The 22898-nt window shown below is 43.6% G+C and overlaps 2 protein-coding genes across 2 annotated transcripts; one reads left to right on the top strand and one right to left on the bottom strand.

The window, feature by feature from the left end:
* Positions 1–6036: 6036 nt before the first annotated feature.
* On the top strand, positions 6037–11464 carry LOC146175710 (uncharacterized). The gene is made up of 5 exons (XM_084580849.1): positions 6037–6070; positions 8510–8648; positions 9592–9737; positions 10182–10311; positions 11224–11464. Exons 1-5 carry the CDS (start codon positions 6037–6039, stop codon positions 11462–11464), a joined length of 690 nt encoding a protein of 229 aa, XP_084436975.1.
* A 3157-nt stretch (positions 11465–14621) lies between these two features.
* Positions 14622–20466, bottom strand: LOC146175709 (uncharacterized). Its single transcript, XM_084580848.1, has 8 exons — positions 20320–20466; positions 17814–17872; positions 17529–17610; positions 16483–16511; positions 16026–16080; positions 15490–15533; positions 15047–15140; positions 14622–14878 (listed from the first exon to the last, which is right to left on the bottom strand). The coding sequence occupies exons 1-8, from the start codon at positions 20369–20371 to the stop codon at positions 14760–14762; spliced, it is 534 nt and encodes a 177-aa protein (XP_084436974.1). The 5' UTR covers positions 20372–20466; the 3' UTR covers positions 14622–14759.
* Positions 20467–22898: the final 2432 nt, after the last annotated feature.

Genomic DNA, 22898 nt, shown 5'->3' with positions numbered 1-22898 from the left:
ATTTTTTAACTATCTTGTTTCGCATATAATAAGAATGCAGAATAACAGCCAATATATCCGCACATGTTTCTTCACAACGCTGGCATTTTTGTGCTATATGGTGTCGAAAACGAGCGCCACTGGCCCTCTGAGACAGACTTACTTCTAAAGTTATATCACACGAAACATTTTAAGAGGAAGTTTTGGCACGCATTGAAACCTCCCGCGTCTTTATGCTCACAGCATTCTCTTACAGTATACCTTATTTGCTTCACAACTTAAGGTGATGCCCAAGATAGCCAGACCTTGCAAAGCAGGCCAAAAAAGAATGTTTGTTGCTCGTGGGACGTAGGCGGACTTCGCTAAGTACGCGAGCAAGCAGACAAGTGTGTATCGACTTACTCGGCAAGCAACATGACTGCAGCGTGTTCGCAAACACCAGGTAGTCACCCACATACCTAAATACGCAAGAAGAGAGGCCGTTAAGCTCATCCTCACGTCAGGTATTCTCGCTGGAAGATCTTGCGCTGGGGAAGATGTCCGGCCGACTAGCCCAGCTTTTATAAAACCTGTTTTTTAAATGGCGCATTGCAGCAATGCAGAATTTATCGCTACGAGTTAGGCAGTCCTTCCGGATCCCACATATGCGATGGCTTGCACCATCAAGCCTGCCGAAGGGACACTGCCATACATGCAAAGACGCATATCCAGCCACCTAGTGCTCTTTAGGCTCTTTTGATTTTTGGACTACGTTGATGGTTTTCCGCCAAAAAAAACGTATTTGTTACTTCGAACATATTATTAAGAGACGAAATATTTCGTGTCATTGAAAAAATTATGAGGGGCACTTAAACTCCGTCTTTAAGTATATAATGCGAGAGCGTTAGCAATTCCCACCTGTGGATTCCTTTGCGGCTCCTCGTTTGCGCACATGCAGTATGGATCTCCTCACTTAATTATCAGTAATTTAATTTGTGCGCCTAATATTTCACACAGAGCGCATAGTCATATGACTCCGCCGGGGTGGCGCAGGGGTTGAGGTGCTCAACTACTATTCCCAAGGATGCAGTATCGAATCCCGACCTCGGCGGTCTCTTTTCGATGAAGGCGAAAAGCAAGACGCCCGTGTGCTGTGCGATGTCAGTGCACGTTAAAGATCCCCAGGGGGTCGAAATTTCCGGAGCCCCCCACTACTTCATCTCTAATAGCCTGAGTCGATTTGGGACATCAAGCTCCACAAACCAAACCAAAGCCGTACAGTCCTAAGCTATCGCTTTGCCAAACTAACAGTCGTAAGCGACCACCTGGTATGGATACAGTGTCCCGCTTATAACCAAGCTGTACAATAGTGCCTGAGTGACTTAGGGGCAGCGTGCACGACTTGGCACGCAACCGCCTTCGAAGGCTGCTTTCCATCCCTTCTTCCCCGCCTCATATTAGCAACTCAACTCAACAGTTCTTCCAGACTTTGTGATATCACGTCGCGCAATACAACCCAATGCCGACAACGCCGGAGTTTTGGCAAAAGGCGCTTAATGCTATCGCATTATTACAAACTAGCGAGGTGAGTACTGAAAGGCACTCTGCGGTCACCATTCGGCAGCGGACGACAGTGGAGCCTAGGTTCCGCAAATAAGGACAGATTTCTGCAAATAAACGGTCTGAACTTCGATGCAGTAAGCGTGATAGAACGGCAGTTGGTTGGTAATGCCTGCCTTTTCTTTCATGCTCTTTTAAAGTTTGTGACAGGTCTATTTTCAGCGAAAGCATTTGTGTTGTATATTCATTGATTGACGTCAGTTAAGCTTCTTTTAGGGTCACTTTAATACGCAAAGTCTTTGGGTCGCTGTTGCCTGCCGGTTGGTGCCGCTTGCACTGCTAGCTCTGCCCAGTTAAACTGGGCAGGCAGGAGTCCCGGTCTCACCATTCGAAACAATTGTCAGTGATTGAGCATACTTGATGCAGATTGTGCAGTTGCGGTAGCGTTTCTTGTCTCCTTTTCACTTGTCCTCTTCTTCCCAAGAAAAAAAATGTACAAGAATTTTTAAAAATTATCGTTGACAAGGATGCCTTTGCGTATTTGTCGCTACTCCTTTTGTTGTGCCTTGCCGTGGTCGCTCAGTGTTTAGGGCGTTTCTCTATTTAGGGCGTTCAAACTTATTTGCTTTGTAAATTGTTTTGACTTGTTATCTTCCAAACATATTATACATTTCATTATACTATTTTCTATATATATTCTATATTCTACAGATCTATAGATTCTATATATATTCTATAGATCAAAGCTATTTGCTTTGCAAATAGTTTTGATCTGTAGAATATGTTTTGAGGGTGGTGCAGAAGACAGTGTTTTTTTGTTGTCTGGCTGGTACATTTAGGACGGAAAATGACGAATTGTTTTGTAAAGAGTTGCTTTGATGTCCGGCCTCAGTTTCCGCAGTATAAGGTGAATCGTTCCCGTAGTTTGCCGAAAATACGACGAAGGAGGATTTCACGCAATCCCAACAAAGAAGCGAAAGTATTGAGAGAAACCACCCATGCAGATCAGCACAGAGCACTCACCTTGACGAGGCATAATGATCGTCGATATCGGTGAATTAAAGACATCCAAGTCTTTCGTTTTTCTTTAGGAGACTTGATAAGTGCTACGAGGCTGTCTATATGCTATAGAAATGCGTAGAGGCTATTCTAATCCAGAATACAACCAGAACACCTTTCTGAGGTGTTCTCGGATTTGCGTCTTGCTCTTTATCTCATAAACAGGTACCAGCTCTTTTCGTTATTTCTGAGCCGCTGGAAGAGGTCCTTCCCTTGAAGGCCAAGAGTTGTAATCTTATGCCTGTTGAGGATTTTGTTTTTGGATGCATCAACAGCCGGTGGCTAATATCCACATCAGCAACTGGCGGGGAACATTTCGGACAGGAACAGTGTACTCTATTTCTTTGAGAGCATGTAATGTAATGTAATGTTAACAAGACATGGCTTGTCAACATTACAATAAATACGACCCCTGCTCAGATTTATTTAGGGAAAATATCCTGCAATCTTATTTATTTATGACAAGGAGCGAAACTAAAGAGTGAATTAACCGGCCCGTGTATTTTCCCCGAAGACGATGAGACGAATTATGACCGAAGGTACGGTTACTCTTAAGTAGCATTTTGTAGGTATGCTGCGAGAGCAGTCTGCGCTACTTTCTGTGATTACTCACATGCTCTTTAGCATGCGGCCAGTTAAGACTTCGCAGGAAGGACCACATAATGTGAATATAAATACCGGCTGGATGGGAAGACGTTGAAGCGTGCTTTGCGCGGCCTAGTTGATAGCGTGTTTGGCTCGCAACCCCCGAGTCGTGTGTTGGAATCCTGCCTAAAACATACATACTAAGGAAAACAGGTTTTCTTTTGCTAACTCAATTATTTATTAAGGTGTATCACTTGAGACGTGCGGCAACATTTATTTCTCATTACCATGCCGTTTCAGAGGCTTTCACTCCCCGCGTAAGGCCACGTCTCACGTGAGCGTTGTAGGTTACTTAAAATTTCCGCGAAAGGTCACGTAGCTGTTACGTTATGGACCTACCGACTATTCCTGATTTCCGCTACACAGGAGCGCCAACGGTTATGTCGATGCCGACGCCCAGTTTTCTGCTGAACGGCCCTTCCATGCTACCGTGAGTAAGAGGGGACACTGGTGAAAGCCTTCCTGTTTAGGGCGCGGTGTTTACGGGTGTCTGCAAGCCTCTGTTATTCGTTTAGAGCATTTCCTTGTGTTCTTTGTATCTGCATGCGTTACTTTACTCGTTCATTATTTAATTACCAATCTCGATTCTGTTTAAGTGCAGCCTTTTGCTATATAGACTATGTAAGAAGCATCCTTCATATTATGCTCACAGCAATAACTCTTTTCTTCCCCATGTCCCCATTCTAATAACTGAGGAATAAAGAAACAACCGGTGGGTGCCGCCGGTTACCCACCGGTTTTTCAATGGGTACAAGCTTTCCTCCGGCCTGGTGCTTGGCTCTTCAGGGGTGAAATGCTTGGGAAAAGGGTCACATAATGGACATAATGTGGTAGAGCATCCGCCTCGCATTCGGGAGGTACCGGATTCGATCCCTGGTGTCGCCGGTTACCCACCGGTTTTTAAATGGGTACAAGCTTTCCCCCAGCCTGGTGCTCGGCTCCTCTGGGGAGAAATGCTGGGGAAAAGGGGTCACGGCCCAAATAGTTGCGCTGATGTGGCAGTGATTCGTTCCGCCATCGGACAACAATAAGTCCGCCCCATTATTTGGCCTTTTTTTTTTTTTTTTGTAGGACTGCTGCAGCTGAGGCTCAAAGGGAGCACTTCAGGTGACGCTCAAAGGAAGTACCTTTGCAAGACAAACTGAACCACCTTTACAGGCTGCGATGTTCGAAACTGGATTTGGGCCCACTGCGGAGGAGGGGCGCGCAGCGGGGTTTACGGAGCTTCTCCCAAACGCACACCCCTAGAGAAGCCGAGCGCCAGGCCGGGGGACGCTTGTACCCATTTTTACCGGTGGGTGTCCGGAGGTGGGTTTCGAACTAACCACCTCCCGCAGCCGAGACGGGCGCTCTAACCACTAGGCCAGATCGCTAACCACTACTTGAAAATCGACCAAACAAAATACTTTGAAATTAAAACAGGGGAAACATCACGCCATCGTCACAGTTTGTACATCCCAATGCCGCCTGTAAGAAATGATTGCTTTAAATTTAGTTTTTTCCCGAGAGCCATTAAGGAATGGAATATGTTACCAAACTCCGTTGTCACGTCACAATCACTTAGCGAATTTTTAGATAAACTGCACAATGTTTTATGTTCTGCTTGATTTCTATGACAATATTTTTGTTTTGTTCAAGTGGCAAACGCAATTATGTATGAAATTTAGTGTTGATCTCAGTGTTTGTTTCATTTGTTCTTTTTCTGTTTCAAGTTTGATATCCACTCCTGTAATAGCCCGCTCAGGGCTGACAGTATGAATAAATGAAATGAAAAAATGAAATGAAAAATTAATCACTAATAGAAGCCATTTTTTTCTTGCGTAAGTTACACAGGTTCCCCCCCCCAAAAAAAAAATCAAATATTAAAAAAAAACATGTAAAAAAGCTCCAGCTGTTTGGCGAATAGGCTAAAATTAAACAAAGCAGTCGTTATGCTTTATTAGAGCGTGCCATCAACTTTTTCCAACATTGAAGGAAATAGGCTGCTTGCACTGAGGTGCATTATAATAATAAATAATAATAACAATAATTTATTGCCAGGTAGAGCAAGCATACTAATAACTAGCTTGTTCAAGCAATTATCCTTGCAGCGTGGTTTGGCAGGGCAACATCATCACATTGTCACATCTACAACATTGTCAAACTCTGAAGCACGTCCCCCCCCCCCCCCCCCCCCTTTTAAATCGCAATGGCAACAATAAAATTCACCTTCAGCACTTTTTTTCGCTATGTTTTACCAACTATCCCAGACATACACCATACAATGCCATGACCTTGGGCGTAGCAGCCCGACGCCAGAGCTGCTACGCCAGCACTCCACATGCGTTCTTACTGGCGTTCCTTGCGTTGCCCACTGGCCTCATCGATAATGCTCTGTAATTGCAGAGATATTCGTCATGAATGCGAATGATTAGGCTACGGGGAAAACTGTTTGGTCGAGAGTTTCTTTCTGTTTTATCTCGGGTATATTTCTTGGGCAGGAAACTCAAACATTTTTTTACTCTGTCGGCCGCGAAAGGACAGAGAGAGAGGCATATCTATTCGCGTGGGCTGCGCACGCAATGGTATTTACTCTGCGAGCGGACATATTTAGGTGTCAATGGCTTTCATCGTCGATCTCTCTCTTCCTCTCTCAGAGTCCGCGCGCTTCGACTCCGCCCTCCTCTGCAGAGTCTCTAGTGTGGAGGTGCCCTTTCCTCTTGCTCGTGCGGGGGTATAAAAGGAACCGAAGTCGATTGAGATCTTGGAATCTCATATCAACTTTGGGCACTTTCACGTCGTCTTTAGAGCGCAGCTTGGGCCCATTGGACAGCCATGACTAGGAGTGGCTTTTTTCTCCTGATTATTGGTGCGTATCTTGAGAATTCCAGTGGCAACACATGATGGTTAGGTGGAACCATGTAAAACAGGTCGGATATGAAAAGTTATTCATACGTAATTATCAGGAGTGAGTTAGAAAGTTGTTATTAATAGGTTTTCGTATTCTCTTATTGCGGAAGTGTTTATGCAAGAGTAGAAACCCTGCATGCCTTGAGTCCGCGCTATGAAAGAAAAGTCTGACGAATCAGGCAAGCTTATTTTCATATGCGCACGCAACCGCTGCACACTGTATCATATCTTCTTATGCATCACCTTAGAAACCACAAGTTATCACAATGACCTGATTTTATAACTTCAGCCTTTCTATTAGTGAGACAGGTATGCTGATCTCAGGCGTCCGTTCTAGTCAAAAGTGCTCAGGGGTGTCTCAAAGAGAGGCAGCAAATTTCGTCATCTTTATCGCTGGGGTAATACAAAAGAGCGCGATAAATTGTTTCAACACATAAGGCTGAGAGTTTCTTACGAATGCCCAAATTTCTCTTGACCACGATTCCGCGTCTCGCGCAGCTCAGTTTTATAGAGACGCGCTTAAGTACCACTTTAGGCATAAGTAGGTCGTTTGTGATGTGCTTGTTGCGCAATAAAGACAAGAATCACGCTTCAGACCTATGTACTTGAGCGCTGCCTCAGGCCAATATGATAAATTCAGGAAAAAAAGCCCCTGACTCGATCCCGTGAAGAAGTTAATTAGTTTTTGTTTCAATCAGCGATTCAAGTAATTCTTGTTAGTATGGTGCGCCACGCGAGCGAAAACACCTGCCGAGTTTTCAGTGCGAACCTTTTACTGTAGTTTAGGGATCCGAAGCTCGACATGTCAGCACTAAGAGCGTTGACGGTTGCCCTCAGTGGTTCAACGGAGTGCAGAATTTGTTAATTTATGAAGTGAGAAGCCATTGACTCGGAGCTGACAGCTCAGCCTTGCAATGCATTTTGTTTACGTATTCTTTTACGCACAACTATAAGTTTCGTTTTGATGTACAGCGCTCGGTATAACATTCGGCGATCCCATGCGAGCGCCTTCTCGCAATAATATGTTTCACGATCTTACCGAAATCGCAAAATTAGAAGTTGGGGTGATAAATGTAACTGAAAACATGAAATAAGTGCTCCTCTTCGGCTGCGTATCCTCTTCTGACCAGAAAATAATCCGCCAAGGTCAGTAGCGCGGTATGGTTTAGTATTGAAATGTATGGTGTTGTACTGTATTTCATGAGGGCTCGAATGTCCTGGAGCTGCGCAATGTGGGTTCGTTCTCCAAAATATATTACTTTTTAAAGTACTTCTACGTCACGGTATTAAATGGGCTGGCTGCAGTTCTAAGTGTTTCGTCGTGTTAAGTGAATAGAATTTTCACTGCAGCCATTTCGTTCAAGTATATTGTACAGAGTTGCACCCTGTGATATTCCTTCTTTTGAACGGTGCTTTTTGTTGCCATGTCCGCTTGTTCAAATGCCATCGTAGGATGTATAGTTTGTTAAACACGAAAATATGTTCGCAATGAGCTATCGGGTATTAAAAACAAGAAACGCTGTGGCAGCAGCGTAAATATTGCGGTTTTATGCTTTCATCAATGAGAAACGATGAAGCGTAATTTGGACTTTTTACCACTCAGTCAGTGTGAAAAACTGAAAGTGATAGAAAATGGGAATATATGAATTACGCGAAATTACAGATGGATCAATCTGCTTGATTTCCTGTTTACATGTTACCCGGCGGGCCATCGCTACATGACTTTTAACACGTACTATAAAGCATGAGACCAGGGGGTTATTCGATTGAGATTTATTAGATGAGGACTGTCGCTCTTTCCAGATAAGACATGCATCGCGAGATGATATACATTAGCACCGCGCTGAAAAATGAATTCCCTTCGAGGATTACATGCCACGTTCCCTTCAGTTGTCACTTAGCTTGAGGAAGGCATGCTTGGTATCCACTCAATCGGCCTGTGTTTATTTTAAGAAGGCTTCGAATTCATCAAAACATTGCCGAGCTGCAGTCGCAAGCAGCTAGGCGTGCAGTGGGCCCTTCTTGATGAAGACAAAATGCGAAGCGCCCTGGTCAAGTGTGGTGTCAGTACACTTAAAGAACCCCAGATGATCGAAATTAATCTAGAGCCCGGCATTAAAAGGTAGCACAGTGCCGGCCTCTTTGGCACGTCAAGTCTTATTCACCGATAAAATTACGCATCGCAGAATTTATATGAGCACTGAGTTTTCTTGTAATTGTGCAAAAACTTCCAGTCTTATCTTTACGGTAGATATTGCAGAAAATTAACCTTGACACCATGGTAAGGTTGTTTTAGGAACAAATATGATTACAACCTTTGACCTTGTAAATTTCGCTGATTTAATTTTTTTTTCGGCCTGAACAATTGAAGTGCATCTCGCATATTTGCTCTCTTTAGGCTTCTTCGGCTTTGCTTGTGCCGCCCCCAAGGGTGATTGCGACATCAAGAAGCTCGATGCCTGTGCAGCTGACATTTTCGTGTTCGCAACCGCGAATAAGGTCCCCACCACCGCTGCCGAGCATAAGCCGTATTGCGCGTGAGTATGACAGTTCTGCTCTCCTTTGTCATCCTTAGGCATGGCTACCGCAGTGTCTTTTAAAGAAATCAGCGATAACCGCAGTGGATACGGTTGAAAACTTTCACGCGGTCTGAGTCTGCCAACGAGACGCCGAGGCAAGCCATGGGTTGTTACAGGGAACGCAATGTTGTTTTGTTCTGAGGTCAGGTTCAAATATTGTTCGATGATGGTGGCAACCAATGTCCACGATAAATGAAAAAGAAAAGGAATTTCGTTTTCTCTTCCCACAAGTGTCATGAGAAAAATAAGGGAATCGAATAATAGAAATGAAAAAATAGAAACAGGAATAAAATGGAACTGGTTTAATTCTTCATTAAAAGAAATTTCAGTATACTTTCGATTATTTTGGTTTGAACCCAGATCCTGTTATTGCTTGCAAGATGTTCATTGATTTTTCTTAGGTATATCATACGCCCTTCTATTACTCATAAATTGATCAGGGAGTCATCATAAGTACTTAAAATGTGCAAATGGTTGCATCAAGCAGAGGTTCAGACGCCATTTTTTTCTTCTTTCTTTACACTGCATGTCTTGTTTAAGGCAAGATTGCCAATCTAACAAACCTGTTGGCGCCCTATGTTGCATCAATGTCGGCAATACAACGTCACACTGGCAGAACGCGAAAGTAGACATTGTGAATTTTTGTGCGCATCTATATAAAGTCACTGGTCACAATCAAGTGGATACTGCAGTTTGATTATTTAGGGTGCCTCTTTGATTTCCGTGATCACATCCTTACTTGTATGCCGCCTACTTTTGAACCTTCCGAATATACAGCTCCACTATCCCTAGATTTGCTTGGATCATTGTCTACATTTTACCATTGAGCTCCTCAGTATACCTTTCCACTCCTCTGTATAGTGTTTTGCAATTTTCAACTCTTTCACCCGAATATGCGCAGCAAACAGCTGAAATCCGAAGCGTGCGCCCGGGACTACGTGAAGCGCTGCACGGACAGCGTCGTCCAGGGCATCGCCAGCATATTTCTCGACGATGTCAAGGCCGAGATCGAGGAACGATGCAGCAAGGGTTCTACCTACCAGAACGGTGAGACCGAACTGGGTGCCTTTGATAGTTCTCAACATCCATGCACAATGCTAGACTTCTATAAAAGGAATATTTATCGTTGCTTCACCCTTAAAGAAAAGGGAATCTCAGCTCGCATTTGAGGTTGCAATATTTCCTTCTTAGGGTCAAATTTGCACTGTTACTTTTGAGTCGTACTTAGCTGAATTGAGGCACCGATAACGACGGGGAAGCAAATATGTTTGGAAATGTTAACGTTGCAGTAGTCAATCTACTAGGCACTGATTTGTAAAAATATTGTTTTATAGTCCACTTATTTGGAAGGAGCCCTGATTAGAGGAGACCTTAAGAATATGTTTTACTGTTTTTTATTTGTAGAGGTAATCACCGGCCGTGGTAGGCATGCCATCGCAACTGAGGCCGAAGAATCCGCTAACGAGGTGACGTATTGTTCCCTATTTGCAGACTTTTTCAAGCACGCCCCCTGTCTGAACAAGGCTGGGGCTTCCGTCCACAGATGTTTCCAAAACGTGAACACTGATATGGACGTGGCCTCCAGGCTGCCCACAAAGCAGAGGATCGGAGGAGCTTGCTGGTAAGCGTGCAGTCCAGATCTCAGCATTCTGAGATAAGGATATACATATATTATGTTAACCTAATTGCGTTTGTAGCAAAGAAGGATGGGTCAGCCTTAAACGATTCTTAGTGAGAATTAGAAACTTTTTTTTTTTTTCAGATTTCTCTGCCGTAGTTGAACGAGAAAAACGGACGTCTTTTGTAGGAAATTGCTGCTACATCAATATTTACAATGGACCGTTAAGTGCATAAATAATATCTGGAAGACAGTATGAACATGTTATACAGTCAACGTTGCAGACGACTTAGAACTGAAGCAAAATTTCTTTGGGAGTCTACTTCCTACAGCAGCGACTTTTTATTTTGATTTCTTTTTGTCTGCAATTATTTTTCAAGTTTTAAAATTTTCCCGATAATGATATTTTTATTTCGCTTCTCATAACCACAATTTTAGACGGATTCTGGAAAGCAGTGTTTAATTGTTTTTCACATATTCTATATATATATATATATATATATATATATATATATATATATATATTATATCCGCCGAGGTTTTGTTAACAGGCTTATAGGTTTTGCTATTTATTTTCAAAGAGGACCGACTCCTTTGGTTTTCGATGTCGGTCTTAATTACTCGTTACGAGTGCAAGGCAAAATTAAAAAAAAAAAAATCCTATGTATCGGAAGGTAGGACCACTCCAATCGACATGTGGTATATAAGTATCCTAAAATTTCCCACGATCGCCTCACAGTTAAAAGGTGCCCTAGAAAAGTCTGTCTTTGTTTTCACCATAATATGATCTATTCGTACTTCTCGCCTCATTTCTTCGTCTAGTTGCATTATTTATTTGTGCATTCACTTCTCTCTCTCTTTCTAGATTATTGTACAAGCCTAAATTGCTTTCTTTCTTTTTTGTCCTTCTCGCAGCAAGTTCAATGTGTTCGAGGCTTGCGTGCTCAGGGCCGTCGAAGAAAAATGCAGTAACGAAGCGGTTGAGTTCACCAAAGGCCTGCTCGATAAGTACGCTGGCGAGCTGCTGGGCACAGTATGCACCACCTACCGTTCGGGCGAAAAGTGCAAGAGCATCGTTTTCGACTCTCAGCCCGGTGACAAGAACATTCGCGCCGTCTTGACGCCCCTTATCACGGTTGCCGCCGCCCTTGGCTGATGAACGCGAAAGGCACTGTTGATGTGTGAATGTCGGCTAGAGCTAGGATTGTTTTGAGTGCATGGGACGGCAGGAAATGGGACGGCCCGTTGATCAGAATGACAAGATATCTACGGTAGAACGTCTTTTATTGTTGACGTTGACATTGTGATTATCACATATCACAAACTGTGCTTAATGTTTTTTCACAATGCTTAGTCTCCACATTATGGCCGCTGTCCAATCTATCGGTGATTCAACTTTCATAGTCGAGGTATTCGCCTTATTGTTCTGTGCCGCAGACAATGAGCGTGCCTTGCCATGCGTTTCAAGTTTCCTTCCACGCCCTGTGCATAAGCGAATAGTGAAATGCGATGATTGCCGTCAGGCTGATGCCTTATGAGTTAGCCAGCCGTGCAAAAACCTAAGGCCATGTAAAAAGCTGTGATCTTTGTACAGAAAATAAATATATTATGGTGCCTATCATTTTGTGGTGTTCCTACTGTGGATAACGAGTGTCCTTTTGAGAGTTTTGTGATTTATACCAGGAAAGGGCATAAAAGAACGCGCGGAGTTCACAAGCAGGTACAATACCGCTGTTTATATTTTCTCAAAACATATAGATTCGAAAGTAAAAGCTACTGAATAGCAGTTTTCTGTCTCACGTCCAGAAATTCTAGGAAAGCACATTGTTTTAAAGGAATGCGATTTTTGAACGCTATTTTGTTTGGCGTATCATAAGACTGCAGTGTAGCAGCTAATATATCCGCACAGTTGTTCTCAGAATTGTTGAATGTTTGTGCTATATAGTGTCGGAACGAGCCCAACTGGCTTTCTGAGACAGCCTTACTTCCAGAGTTCGACTGCACAAACATTTTAAGCGAAAGAGTTTGGTACGAATTGCAACCACCTACATCTTTATGCATGCATGTTCTTACATTATGTCATAGTTGCTTCACAATTAAAGATGACGTTCAAGATAGCCAGACCTTGGAAAGCAGTCCAATAAATAAGGTTTGCTGCCTGTGGAACGTAGGCGAAGCTTCGCCAAGCACTTTAGCGGGCAGGTAGGCGTTTATTCAGTAGTACTTGCGAGCGGTCTAGTTGGCTATACGACTCCGAAGACCTCCGGCGCTTCATCTGTGTTAACGTCCTGGTTCAATTCTCTTGTGTGCGTATTGTTTTTTCGTGTATAACCATACAGCGCCGGAGGTCTTCGTAGGCGTTTATAAATTGCCTTACTCGGCAAGAAACATGACAGCAGCCTGTCCACAAACACCAGATGATCATCCACGTATCTAAATGCATGAGAAGAGAGCCCTTAAGATTACCTTCAAATCCCTTAATCTCGATTGAGGAAATTGCACTAGGGAAGGTGTCCGGCTGACTAGCCCCAGTTTCTATAAAACCTACGTTTCCATTTGCTCATTACAGCCCTGCAGAATTCATCGCTATGAGTTAGGTGGTCATTCCGAATCCTTGACATGCGATGGTTTACACCATCAAGCTTGCCAAAGGGACACTGCCACAAGGGGCAAGGACAGATATCCAGCCACAAAGTGTTCTTTGGGCTCATTTGATTTTTGGACTAAGGTGATGGTTTTTCGCCAGGAGAAGAATGTATTTATTGCTTCGAGATTATTATTTAACGATGGAACATTTCGTGCTACCGAAAAGTTATGGTGGACACTTAAACTACGCCTGTAAGTCTATAACGCGATCTATAACGCGGTAGAGGTTCCCGTCTGTGGACTCATTTGCAGTTCCTCGTTTGCGCGCATGCAGTATGGATCTACTCGCTTAATTACCAACCATTTAATTAATGCTTCTAATACCTCACACACAGCGTACAGTCCTGAGCTCTCACTTTGTTAAACTACCGGCCGTAAGTGACCACCTGGTATGAATACAAATGTTCCGGTTGTAACCAAGCATTACAAATGTGCCTGCGTGGCTTAGGGGCAGCGTGCATGACTTGGCATGCAAACGCCTTTGAAAGCTGCCTTCTATTTCATCTTCCTCATCTCAAATGAGCAACTGAACTAAGCAATTCTTCCAAACATTGTGATATCACATTACGCAATGCAACCCGTTACAGAATCTGTGCTCAGCCTTATTGTCACGTGCAAAATACCACCGGCCAGAGCCACGCCAATGATGTTTCGTTCCCAATGCCGACAATGCAGGAATTTTGGCAGAACAAGACCTTTAATGCTATAGCATTATTACAAAGTAGGGACGTCAGTACCGAAAGGCGCTCTGTGGTTACCATTTGGCAGCGGATGATACTGAAGACTAGGCTCCGCAAATAAGAATAGATGTCAGCAAATAAACGGTCTGAACATCGATGCAGTGAGCCTGAAATAATGGCAGTTGTTGAGAATGCCTGCCTTTCCTCCCATTCTCTTTAAAAGCTTGTGAAAGGCGTATTGTCAGCGTACGTAACTGTGTTGTATTTAAAGTGCGATAATTCGTTCATTGACGCCAGTTAAGGTTATTTTTTAAGGTCACATTATTACCCAGTATTTGGGTCGCTGTTGCCTGCCGCTTGGTGCAGCTTGGACTTGCTATCTCTGCCCAGTTGAATTGGGGAAGCAGGCGTCCCGGTCTCATCAATCGATACAATCCATCAGTGACTTCGTAGACGTAGATTTCAACCCCATCAGATATAGTCTTGGCAATTGCAGTTGCGGCAACGTTTTGCTTGTCCCTTTCTCAAGACAGGGACTGTCGAGGAATATTTTATGATACACAAGAATGCCCTAACGTATTTTCTCTACCCCTTTTGTTGTGCTTGACCGTGGTCGCTCAGTGTTTAGGGCGTTCAACTGCTGAACTCAAGCAAGTGGGGTTAAATCCAGGCTGTGGCGGCCGCTTCTCGGTGGGTGGAAAGCAAGGCATTCATGTACTGTGAGACATCAGTGCACGTTATAAAACCTCAAGTGGTCGAAGTTTCTACAGCCCTCTGTCACCGTTCTCCTTTTAGCCAGAGTCGCTTCGAAACCTTAAACTCCACAAAGACATTTAAACCAAACCAAACCAATTAATTTTGGTTGTCGACAAGTGCGAAGTCAGCTCACTGTCTTCTAATCATATCTCGATTGTCTTTGTCTTCAACGAGTGAAGGGCTACGCGAGCCGGTTCATACAAAGACAAAACCACAGTACATAATGACCACTCTTGCTCAAGCTACCTCTTTTATTGAAAGTGCGCGACATATGAAACAGATTGTTGGCACCCCATATTTAATGTGCTTTGGATGTAGGTAGAGCTTGTCAGTGGGTCACAATGAAGGCCTCTTCTGCAGGCCCGGAAATCAGTTGTGTGTCGTAAGAACAGCGCTCCCGGATACGCAGCCATCGCAGCTGTACTTGCCTTTGAAGATGAAGGCGATGCTGTTGGCTCCGCACGTGGGATACTGGTCACTCTTGAGACCTGGAAAATGTAATCGTTTAGAATTTTAGGTCGCAAGGGGAATATATTGTTCACCAAGAAGGGGAGGATGCTTAAGCACGTATTTATTTGGCGCTATAAGATCCTGTACGTTGACCGCAGGAATCATTTTATGGTTATATGGAAACATAGAAGTGAAAATGCTCTTACACATAACGTTGAACTGCCCGTAGCAGGGACACTTGTAGCAGTAGAGGTTGTGGAAGACGTACGTGCAGGTCTCGTCCGCCGCACACACAGGAGCCTGCGGTAAAGGGTATAAGTTTAACCAGGAGCGGAAGAAAGGGGTTATGGTAAACTGAGCAATGGGCGTTCAGATCAGTTAATGCACAAAAATCTTTATCCTAATGCCCGTGGTAACGTTTATTGTATCATACGTGAATTTTTAAGTTAACTGTAACACCACAACTGCTTCTACCCACGCACGATTGCTGTCTCTCTGCTGTACCCCACCACCCCACCCTAGAGCGAAGTTTTGGAACCTAGTACATTATCCTAAGTGGAAAGCAACAACTGTCGCATTTACTAATAAGCACCCTTGCAGATATGCAGCGTGGTCTATTAAAAGAAAGATCACAGGACTATATACTTACGTTTACTGCCCCACATCTGTGTTTGGTGTCTTCAACGATGAGACCTGCGGGACAACAAAAAATATGCTGTTTTAGATTTTGAGGGCAGAGAAAAAGCAGGTGGAAATAAACGTTTACAACAATCAGTGTAAGGGTGCGAACTGAGAAGAAACTATCAATGCAACAGTCACGAGCAGCACTCGTCAAACTTCGAGCGCGATACTGACTTATTCTCGGCAGTCTTGGAGTTGCTGAGCTCGCTTAAAAACCGGGGAAGAAAGGATAAGATCAAAGGTCAGTTCTGTTCTTAAAGTGAAATCTAAGGATTTGTCTTTCACAAGATTTATTATTATTAACAGAGTGGAAGTTTGTCACCCTCTCCAAACCAGATGTAATTAACGTAACTCGATTTCTGAGAAGTAGCAAAATATTTACCTATTTAACTATTGCAAAAAAGTACAACGAACCTTTAGATGATGGAAATTGTTTCCCGTTGGGAATCACACCTCATATTTTACCGAAAACACGACAAAATGGACAGCGTATGGCATACTCACACTCATAGGGAGAGCTTGGGCAGTCCTTGAGACGGCAGGTGTAGCCAGACGAGCACTGCGCAAAAAGACAAGCAAAATGTCAATGATCATCTCACTCAATAATAAGACTGGGAGAGAATGATAAGCGTAAGAGAATAGGGCACAAATTAAAATTAAAAGGCTACGAACTTTTCTGAACCTCCTTTTCTATCTCAATACTATTGACCTCTACCTCCCGTTCCATTGAATGCCGCCAGCTTACACTTAATACTGAAGCGAACACAAGTGGCATGTGCCGCGGCTGTGGTAGCCGTGCAACCAACTTCGGAACAAGAACTGCCTCGAATTGCAATATCGCAAGTCTGCCAGCAATAATTCAACAGAAGCGCTCATTTATTTTTGTATGCGCGTATTACTATGCGCGCACTAAAGAGGTGGAACGTCGTGGAGAAGAAAATGAACTGAGTGGGTTACTTACAGAGCAGGAAGTCTCAGAAACGTCGATGCCTAAAAAATAAAAAAAAAAACAAATACGTGCGCATTAGTAAAATAGTCGCGCTTTGTGATCATCGTAATGTGCAGAGTCTTCTTATAGTGGTTGCGCTCAAAAGTCAGAAGAACCTCAGTCTCAGAAACCTGAAACAATTGAAACGTTTCAGAAACGAATACGTTTGCCCAGTCTTTAGCAGCTTTCATACTTTCTGAAAAACTGATCAAATCGCAAGCTGTGCGATAACTGAACCTAATCAATGTAGTGCATCACCTTTTTTCACAATAATATGCCCAAGTTGGCATTTTAGTGGATCAACTCAGTTTTCAACCATACTGGATTCAAGATAATTGGAGGGAACAAAGATGTAGAGATAAGACGATACCGGAGTTGGCAAACATATTTTCCTTCCTTTTAGATATATAATAAAACAACCACATACTATTAAGAAAACAGCTGCAAGAGACTGTCTGTTTTGGATTTTTGTGGTGAAACAAGGTGAGAATCGCCATAAATATATCTGCATTTACTTTCGTATCAGGCGTTTTACTTGGATGCACCTTTATTGGCCAATCTTGGTACTAAGACAATTAACCGTAGAGTTATTTACAAATGACTAAATTTCGAATAGGAATCGCTTGCTCCAGATCTGCTCTCTCAACAGAAGGCTTGGAATCATGATCGACGTCGCTATAGATTCTATGCAATCGAGAACACGGAACGAAGGTTCATATTGCCGCAATTTTAAATACTGGCGTCACCATGCGGTCGAGCTCGGGAGACTGGCACGCGGTCGACCTCATGGTGCACCTCCATCCCAAACCTCCACTGAAAATTTAACTGAAGCCGGTAGAACTATGTAGGCAGGTTTACATGCACCAAAACACAAGCACCAGCGAAAGAAGGCAAAAGTGGCTGACAGACTAGCGAGCGGGCTCTCCGAGCCTAGAAGACGAGCGCGTGCGTGCCAGACCCCCGAGCTCGACCATATGGCGGCGCCAGTAAGTAAGTAACAATAATTAACACGTGCTTACAGTAGTTGTAGGTCTCGCAGTTGGAAATTATCGAGAAGTTGTAGTGCATGACACATCGCTGGCCTCCGGAACAGTCAGAGTCCTGGGGGCGAAAATTCCCGCATCGTCACGGCAAGTAGCACGCGTTATCTTGCCATTTCACATCCTGGTCATCTCAGCTTAAAATGCTCATTACTTAGAGGACGAAAAGAGGAGGAGCGCTGGACTGACTCGGAAAGAGAGTATCAAGGAACTGCTCGAATGGCGAGCGTAAGAGTGTTAGGGTTTGGAAATAAAGCTACTCACTGAAGTGCAGGTTTGGAGAGTTGGGTTGCCACTGGCAGCACAGCAGTGCAGCAGTGCCACTGAAAACACCAAATGTGGGCAGAAATGAGTGGGGGTCAAAATAAGAAATCGCATTTTGTTAACCAGTGTGCAATCATCTAACTAACGTTTACACCTCCTTGCCTCATAGAACACAAGCTCTGTAAATGTCAACAGGAAAAAATGGTAAACTGCTCAAGCTGGCCAGAAAAGAATGCTAATGTGTGTATCAAGGCATACGAAGATACTATAGACGAATACAATGAAGAAGGATATATTTTTCTCAAAAGTTGCCAGTGGCGTCGACCTGTTGTCAGCTAATCCAAAGACACGCTAGGTTAACCTTTATTCAGGTTACTCGACGGGGATTACCAGCAGCACCTTAAACGCGAAGTAATGAAATCAATTTAAGCCATCGGGTTGGCAGCCTCGTTTAAGCGGAATCTACCGGTTCATTTTTGAATTCTTTCAAGATATACCACTGACAAGATTGCCTAGCTGGGTAGTGCTGGACGTTTGTATGACTGCTATTATGTCCAGCCTGTTTGCATCGAAGATAAATGTAGCGATATTTTTATCCGCAGCTAGCTATATTAGCGGTGATACATGAAACAGAGGCGAAACAGGCAGATTGCCACACTGAATTAAGAGCCCACAAATTGTTGCGAAACGTTACAAGCAAAGTTATTCCAAATGAAACGTTCAAGGTGCGCTGTTAAAATAATCAGGCCAAATATTTTCTTAGCTTCGTTAAATTATCAACGCGACACGGCGTGAGTGTGCTGTTGTTTTTTCTCGGCACAGAGTGTGCAGCTGAACTACGAGGGATTTAACGTGCCTCGCAGGAAATTATGAGAGACAATACAGAGTACGTAGGACAAAGGCGGACTGAAATCTGCATATAGTGCACACAAAAATGGTGCAGAATGAAGAGTTCATTCGCATACTTAGATCTAATTATTTAAGAAAACCCTTTAACGCCAGCTGTGTCACATCCATGCGCTATCGTCGCTTCTTTATTGCTTTTATTTCCTAACTGTTCGCATGACGAAGACGGTGCTTATGCGATTGTCTTCATCAGCCTTTGATTTCTGAAAACCTTCAATTCTATTCACCTTATGTTTCACGCACGATTTCGAACAAAGCTTCTTCAAAGCGAGATGCGGCTTTGTAATGTGCGCAATGGTAGGCTATACGTTTCCATGCTTAGTGGTTTTGTGCACATTACTGCTGTGGTCCCTTAAGCTAAATACGCATAAACTGTTTCATCATCAGCCTGACTATACCCGCTGCAGGGCGAAGGCCTCTCCCATATTCCTTTAATTAACCTGGTCCTGTGCTAGCTGCATCTACTTGATACCTGTGAACATCTTAACCTCATCCGCCCACCTAACTTTCTGCCGCCCCCAGTTACGCTTTCCTTCCCTTAAAATCCAGTTTGTTCTAAGCGACCATCGGTTATCCTCTCTTTGCACTATAGGTCCTGCCCATGCCCATTTATTCTTAATTTCCACTAGAAGGTCAGTAACGAGTTATTTCTCTGACCCACTCTGCACGCTTCCCATCTCTTAATGTTACCCGGCCCTACCATTTTTAGTTCCATAGCACTCTGTTTACGAACTGTTTACTGTACCACATTTCCTGTACAAAGCACAGTTGACATGCCAGTTGACATGACTAAAAAAAGCACAGTTGACATGACTCCTAAAGCAGCATGATTTAAATGTATAAAACACACAACCTACTATCAAAGACTGCTGCTTTGCCTTAACTGAACTACCTGACATGTTTCGCCATAGAATATGCCGCAGTTACGTGGCTGATAAAACGAAGTTCCAGCATAGGAGGCAACAAGGGCAGAATGGACCCAAGCCGACATGCACAAGCAGAGTTGCGTTGTAACGTCGCCTCTATAAATTTTGGAATGGAAGTAAAATGCACAGTGCAAAGACGGCCCAGAAAATCGGCATTACCACTCCGAAACATTTTGCAGTAACCTGTGCCATGGCGTGTGCGACGTGAACGCCATATAGATAAGTACGTTACGCCAATGATTTCTGCCGTAACTTTGCTCACCGACTTTCTTTATACCTAAGCTTTGTGTGCTAGTGAAAGATAACTGGAAAACAACAACAAAAAGATCTACGTGCAGGCCCTAAAAGATTCCGCCGAGCAGTGCTTCTAGAGTGTCCGTCTAATAAATATCTAAGTGCATGGCATTTAGAAACGACAATATATAAGCCAACTGGGCTACTTGAAAAAACTAAACGTGCATCTGAAAGCTCCGAGCATATTTACTTTGGTAGTAACGATCTTGGTGGGCGTGTGCTCATTAACGGCAATTTTTTTCTTAAGGATAGGTGCCTGTATAACCACATCTGCGGGGGATATCTTGAGAGTATTGTATTGCACCGTATTTACATACGCGCCCAGCAAAACACAAATACGTTCGGCATCATAAAAGCAGAAATACGTGTTGATGACATACCCAAAGCGGCGGTAAGGCAGGTCGTGGTACAGGCAGAGAAATTCAAAGCCATGGCGACACGGGGAACAAGAGGCTCTCTCGAAGCAAAAAGCAAACTGAACCACTGCCGCTGTTGGGGAAGCAACTGCTGGAAGCAGGGCGGTCGGGTTTAAATATACAACTGTACGTCCGTGCGCGCTCAGGATATTTAGTTGCTGCAGCGCTGGCAATAGGTCAATCGCTACTTGAGTAAGAAGAAAACAAACTGACACGTGGCAAGGGTGTGCTAATGCTTTTCTTTGAATCTCATGATGCTGTAGTTGATAACCTGGGCACACGTGTATAGTCCTTGCCTATCAGTAGATGTGTGCTTTTGATTTCCAATAGCATTTTTTATATATATGCTTTTATGTGTAATATTTTCAAACATTTTATGTGTGCACGCGTTTCTTCTTTGCCGTTGTTGTAAGTTGTAGCCGGCCATATTTTTGAAGGCAGCGTAAAATTTTGCACACGTGCCTTCACATTGCAAGTGAAGTGACTCTACTTTAAAAGTAAAGCATTGATTGCTGGTTCACGCTGCAATATTGAAGGAAGCAAAAATTCTGTGCTCGATTGATACAACAGGATACAGGGTTACCGGATGGATGTGGTTTATGTGGTTCCCGGAATAAACGTACTGAAAAGCTTAGTAATGAGAAGCATAAAAACTTTGCTGCTACTTGGAAAGTATGACGCTATTCTAAACAGTTCTTTATAGCTTCATTTGTTTTCATAATGAAAACTCCTTTTTCCAATTGAAATAAACTGTGGCACGATTAACGTCGCTGGACTTTAATAGCTCTCTAGCCGCTGATGAAAATGGTCAGGGTGCTATTGGAAAAATTACGCCACGTTTAAATATTCAATTTCTGCCCTCGCTAAGAAGCATGGTTTTACTAAGCTTCCCTACACGAGCTGGCGCGGTTGTAAGACGCCGCCTTGAATATAATTTGGGCAAGGGGATGCCTTATTTTTCATAAAGTTCTCTATTGCCGCTGGGAATAAGAAATATGTTCAGGAAAAAGAAGGATAATATTAAAAGAATAAAAAGGTTGGCTGTTCTTATGAAGCCCAGTAGGTAGCAGTGGGCTCCTACGCCAACGCAATATGCGAACGCATTGTTCGAAGGGACACTCGCTGCTGCCAGATGACGAGTTCTTATTGGTTTCAGCGTCGGGCAAATCCACAAGAGGTCAATATCTGCTTCAGTGTTCTGAGCGTTTCAGACAGGACAGCCAGGATGCGGATATAAATGTAGGGATGAGGCCACTCCCAAGTGAAGATAGGAGTGAGAGCAGCCCTTATCCGGGACCTCCAGTGCTTAACCTCCTCTGCATAGGTAAAACCGCAAGGAGGGTTACCGCACTCCGAGAGAAGATAGCCCGTGTGTGACTTGTGAGATATTCCCCTCTTGTGAGAAGGAGGGTATCATTATCCATGCCGATACAGAAGCATATTGATGATGGTAGCGTCGCCACGCGGATTGCAGGATCTGCATATAGCTTTATGAACTGAGAAAGTCACGTGGTACCCATACAATTCCAATGATTTGCAGCATGCGAGCCACCAGTCTTTGTACTGGCAGACTCGTGGGCTGCGGGCTACGCGTAACAGTAGGCCTGTTGCTTGAAGGGCGTCGGTGCGGATGGCTGTTTTGGCTGCAGGCAGCAAGATAACGTCGGCTACAGGGAGAAGCGCGTCTTGGAAGGCAACAATCTCAGTGCAGAAGGAAGAAGGACCAGAATTTAAATCTGGTTCAGTTTGTACACATTATTGAAAAATAAAGTAGCCAAAAGACAAAGGACAGATGCTTCGTTTTTTTGCCTTCTGTGTTTTACCAAGATACTTTGTTGAGCGAGTTGGTACACATTCATTATTAATTCAAACAGCGCGAACAAGAAGACAAAGGACAAGATAAAAGGAAGCCACAGTACAAGCGCCGACTCACAACTATGCCTAAGCCTTTACTCTAAGGCCTAGATAAAAAGAAATATGACGAAAACGAAACAATCACGTGAAACGACCCCTGGGTTCACCTGCTGTACAAAAGTCACACAAAAAAAGACATCTCTTTGCTTGAAAGAGCGAAGAAGTCTTGCTGACACACTTATTGTCCATTGAAATAAAATATGATTCAACTATCTCTCTCGTAAACTATTCTTTGTGGCGATACAAAATCCTAACCTGGTCAAACCTAGGAGTACACTTCTTCTTCTCCTTCTTCACTGTTTCACATGAATGGCAATGTGAGACTAGAAATGTTTTGTCCTTGCCACTTTCCAAGTTGTTCCGGTGTTCCAGTGGTCTCTTGTTTATACAGTGTCCTGTCTGGCCTATTTAATATGCTCCACAACAGAGTGGAAGCCTGTACACAACACCAGTCTTGCATCCAACAAATGGGTCTCTATGTTTCACCCCACATTCTCGCTTCTTCGATTCTCTTTGCCTTTGAATAGCCGGGCAAATCCCCTTCATCTAGAGCGGGGCAGTTTTGCCGGGGAGGATTTGCCCTATTGTCCCTATCGTGGTATCATTCCTGAACACTACAACGATAACCG

The sequence above is a fragment of the Amblyomma maculatum genome, chromosome 10, assembly GCF_055883805.1.
Source record: "Amblyomma maculatum isolate TAMU_Amacu chromosome 10, ASM5588380v1, whole genome shotgun sequence".
In the NCBI taxonomy this organism is placed as follows: Eukaryota; Metazoa; Arthropoda; class Arachnida; order Ixodida; family Ixodidae; genus Amblyomma; species Amblyomma maculatum.
Note: the sequence above shows the minus strand (reverse complement) of the source record. Positions and strands in the feature narration are given on the sequence as shown.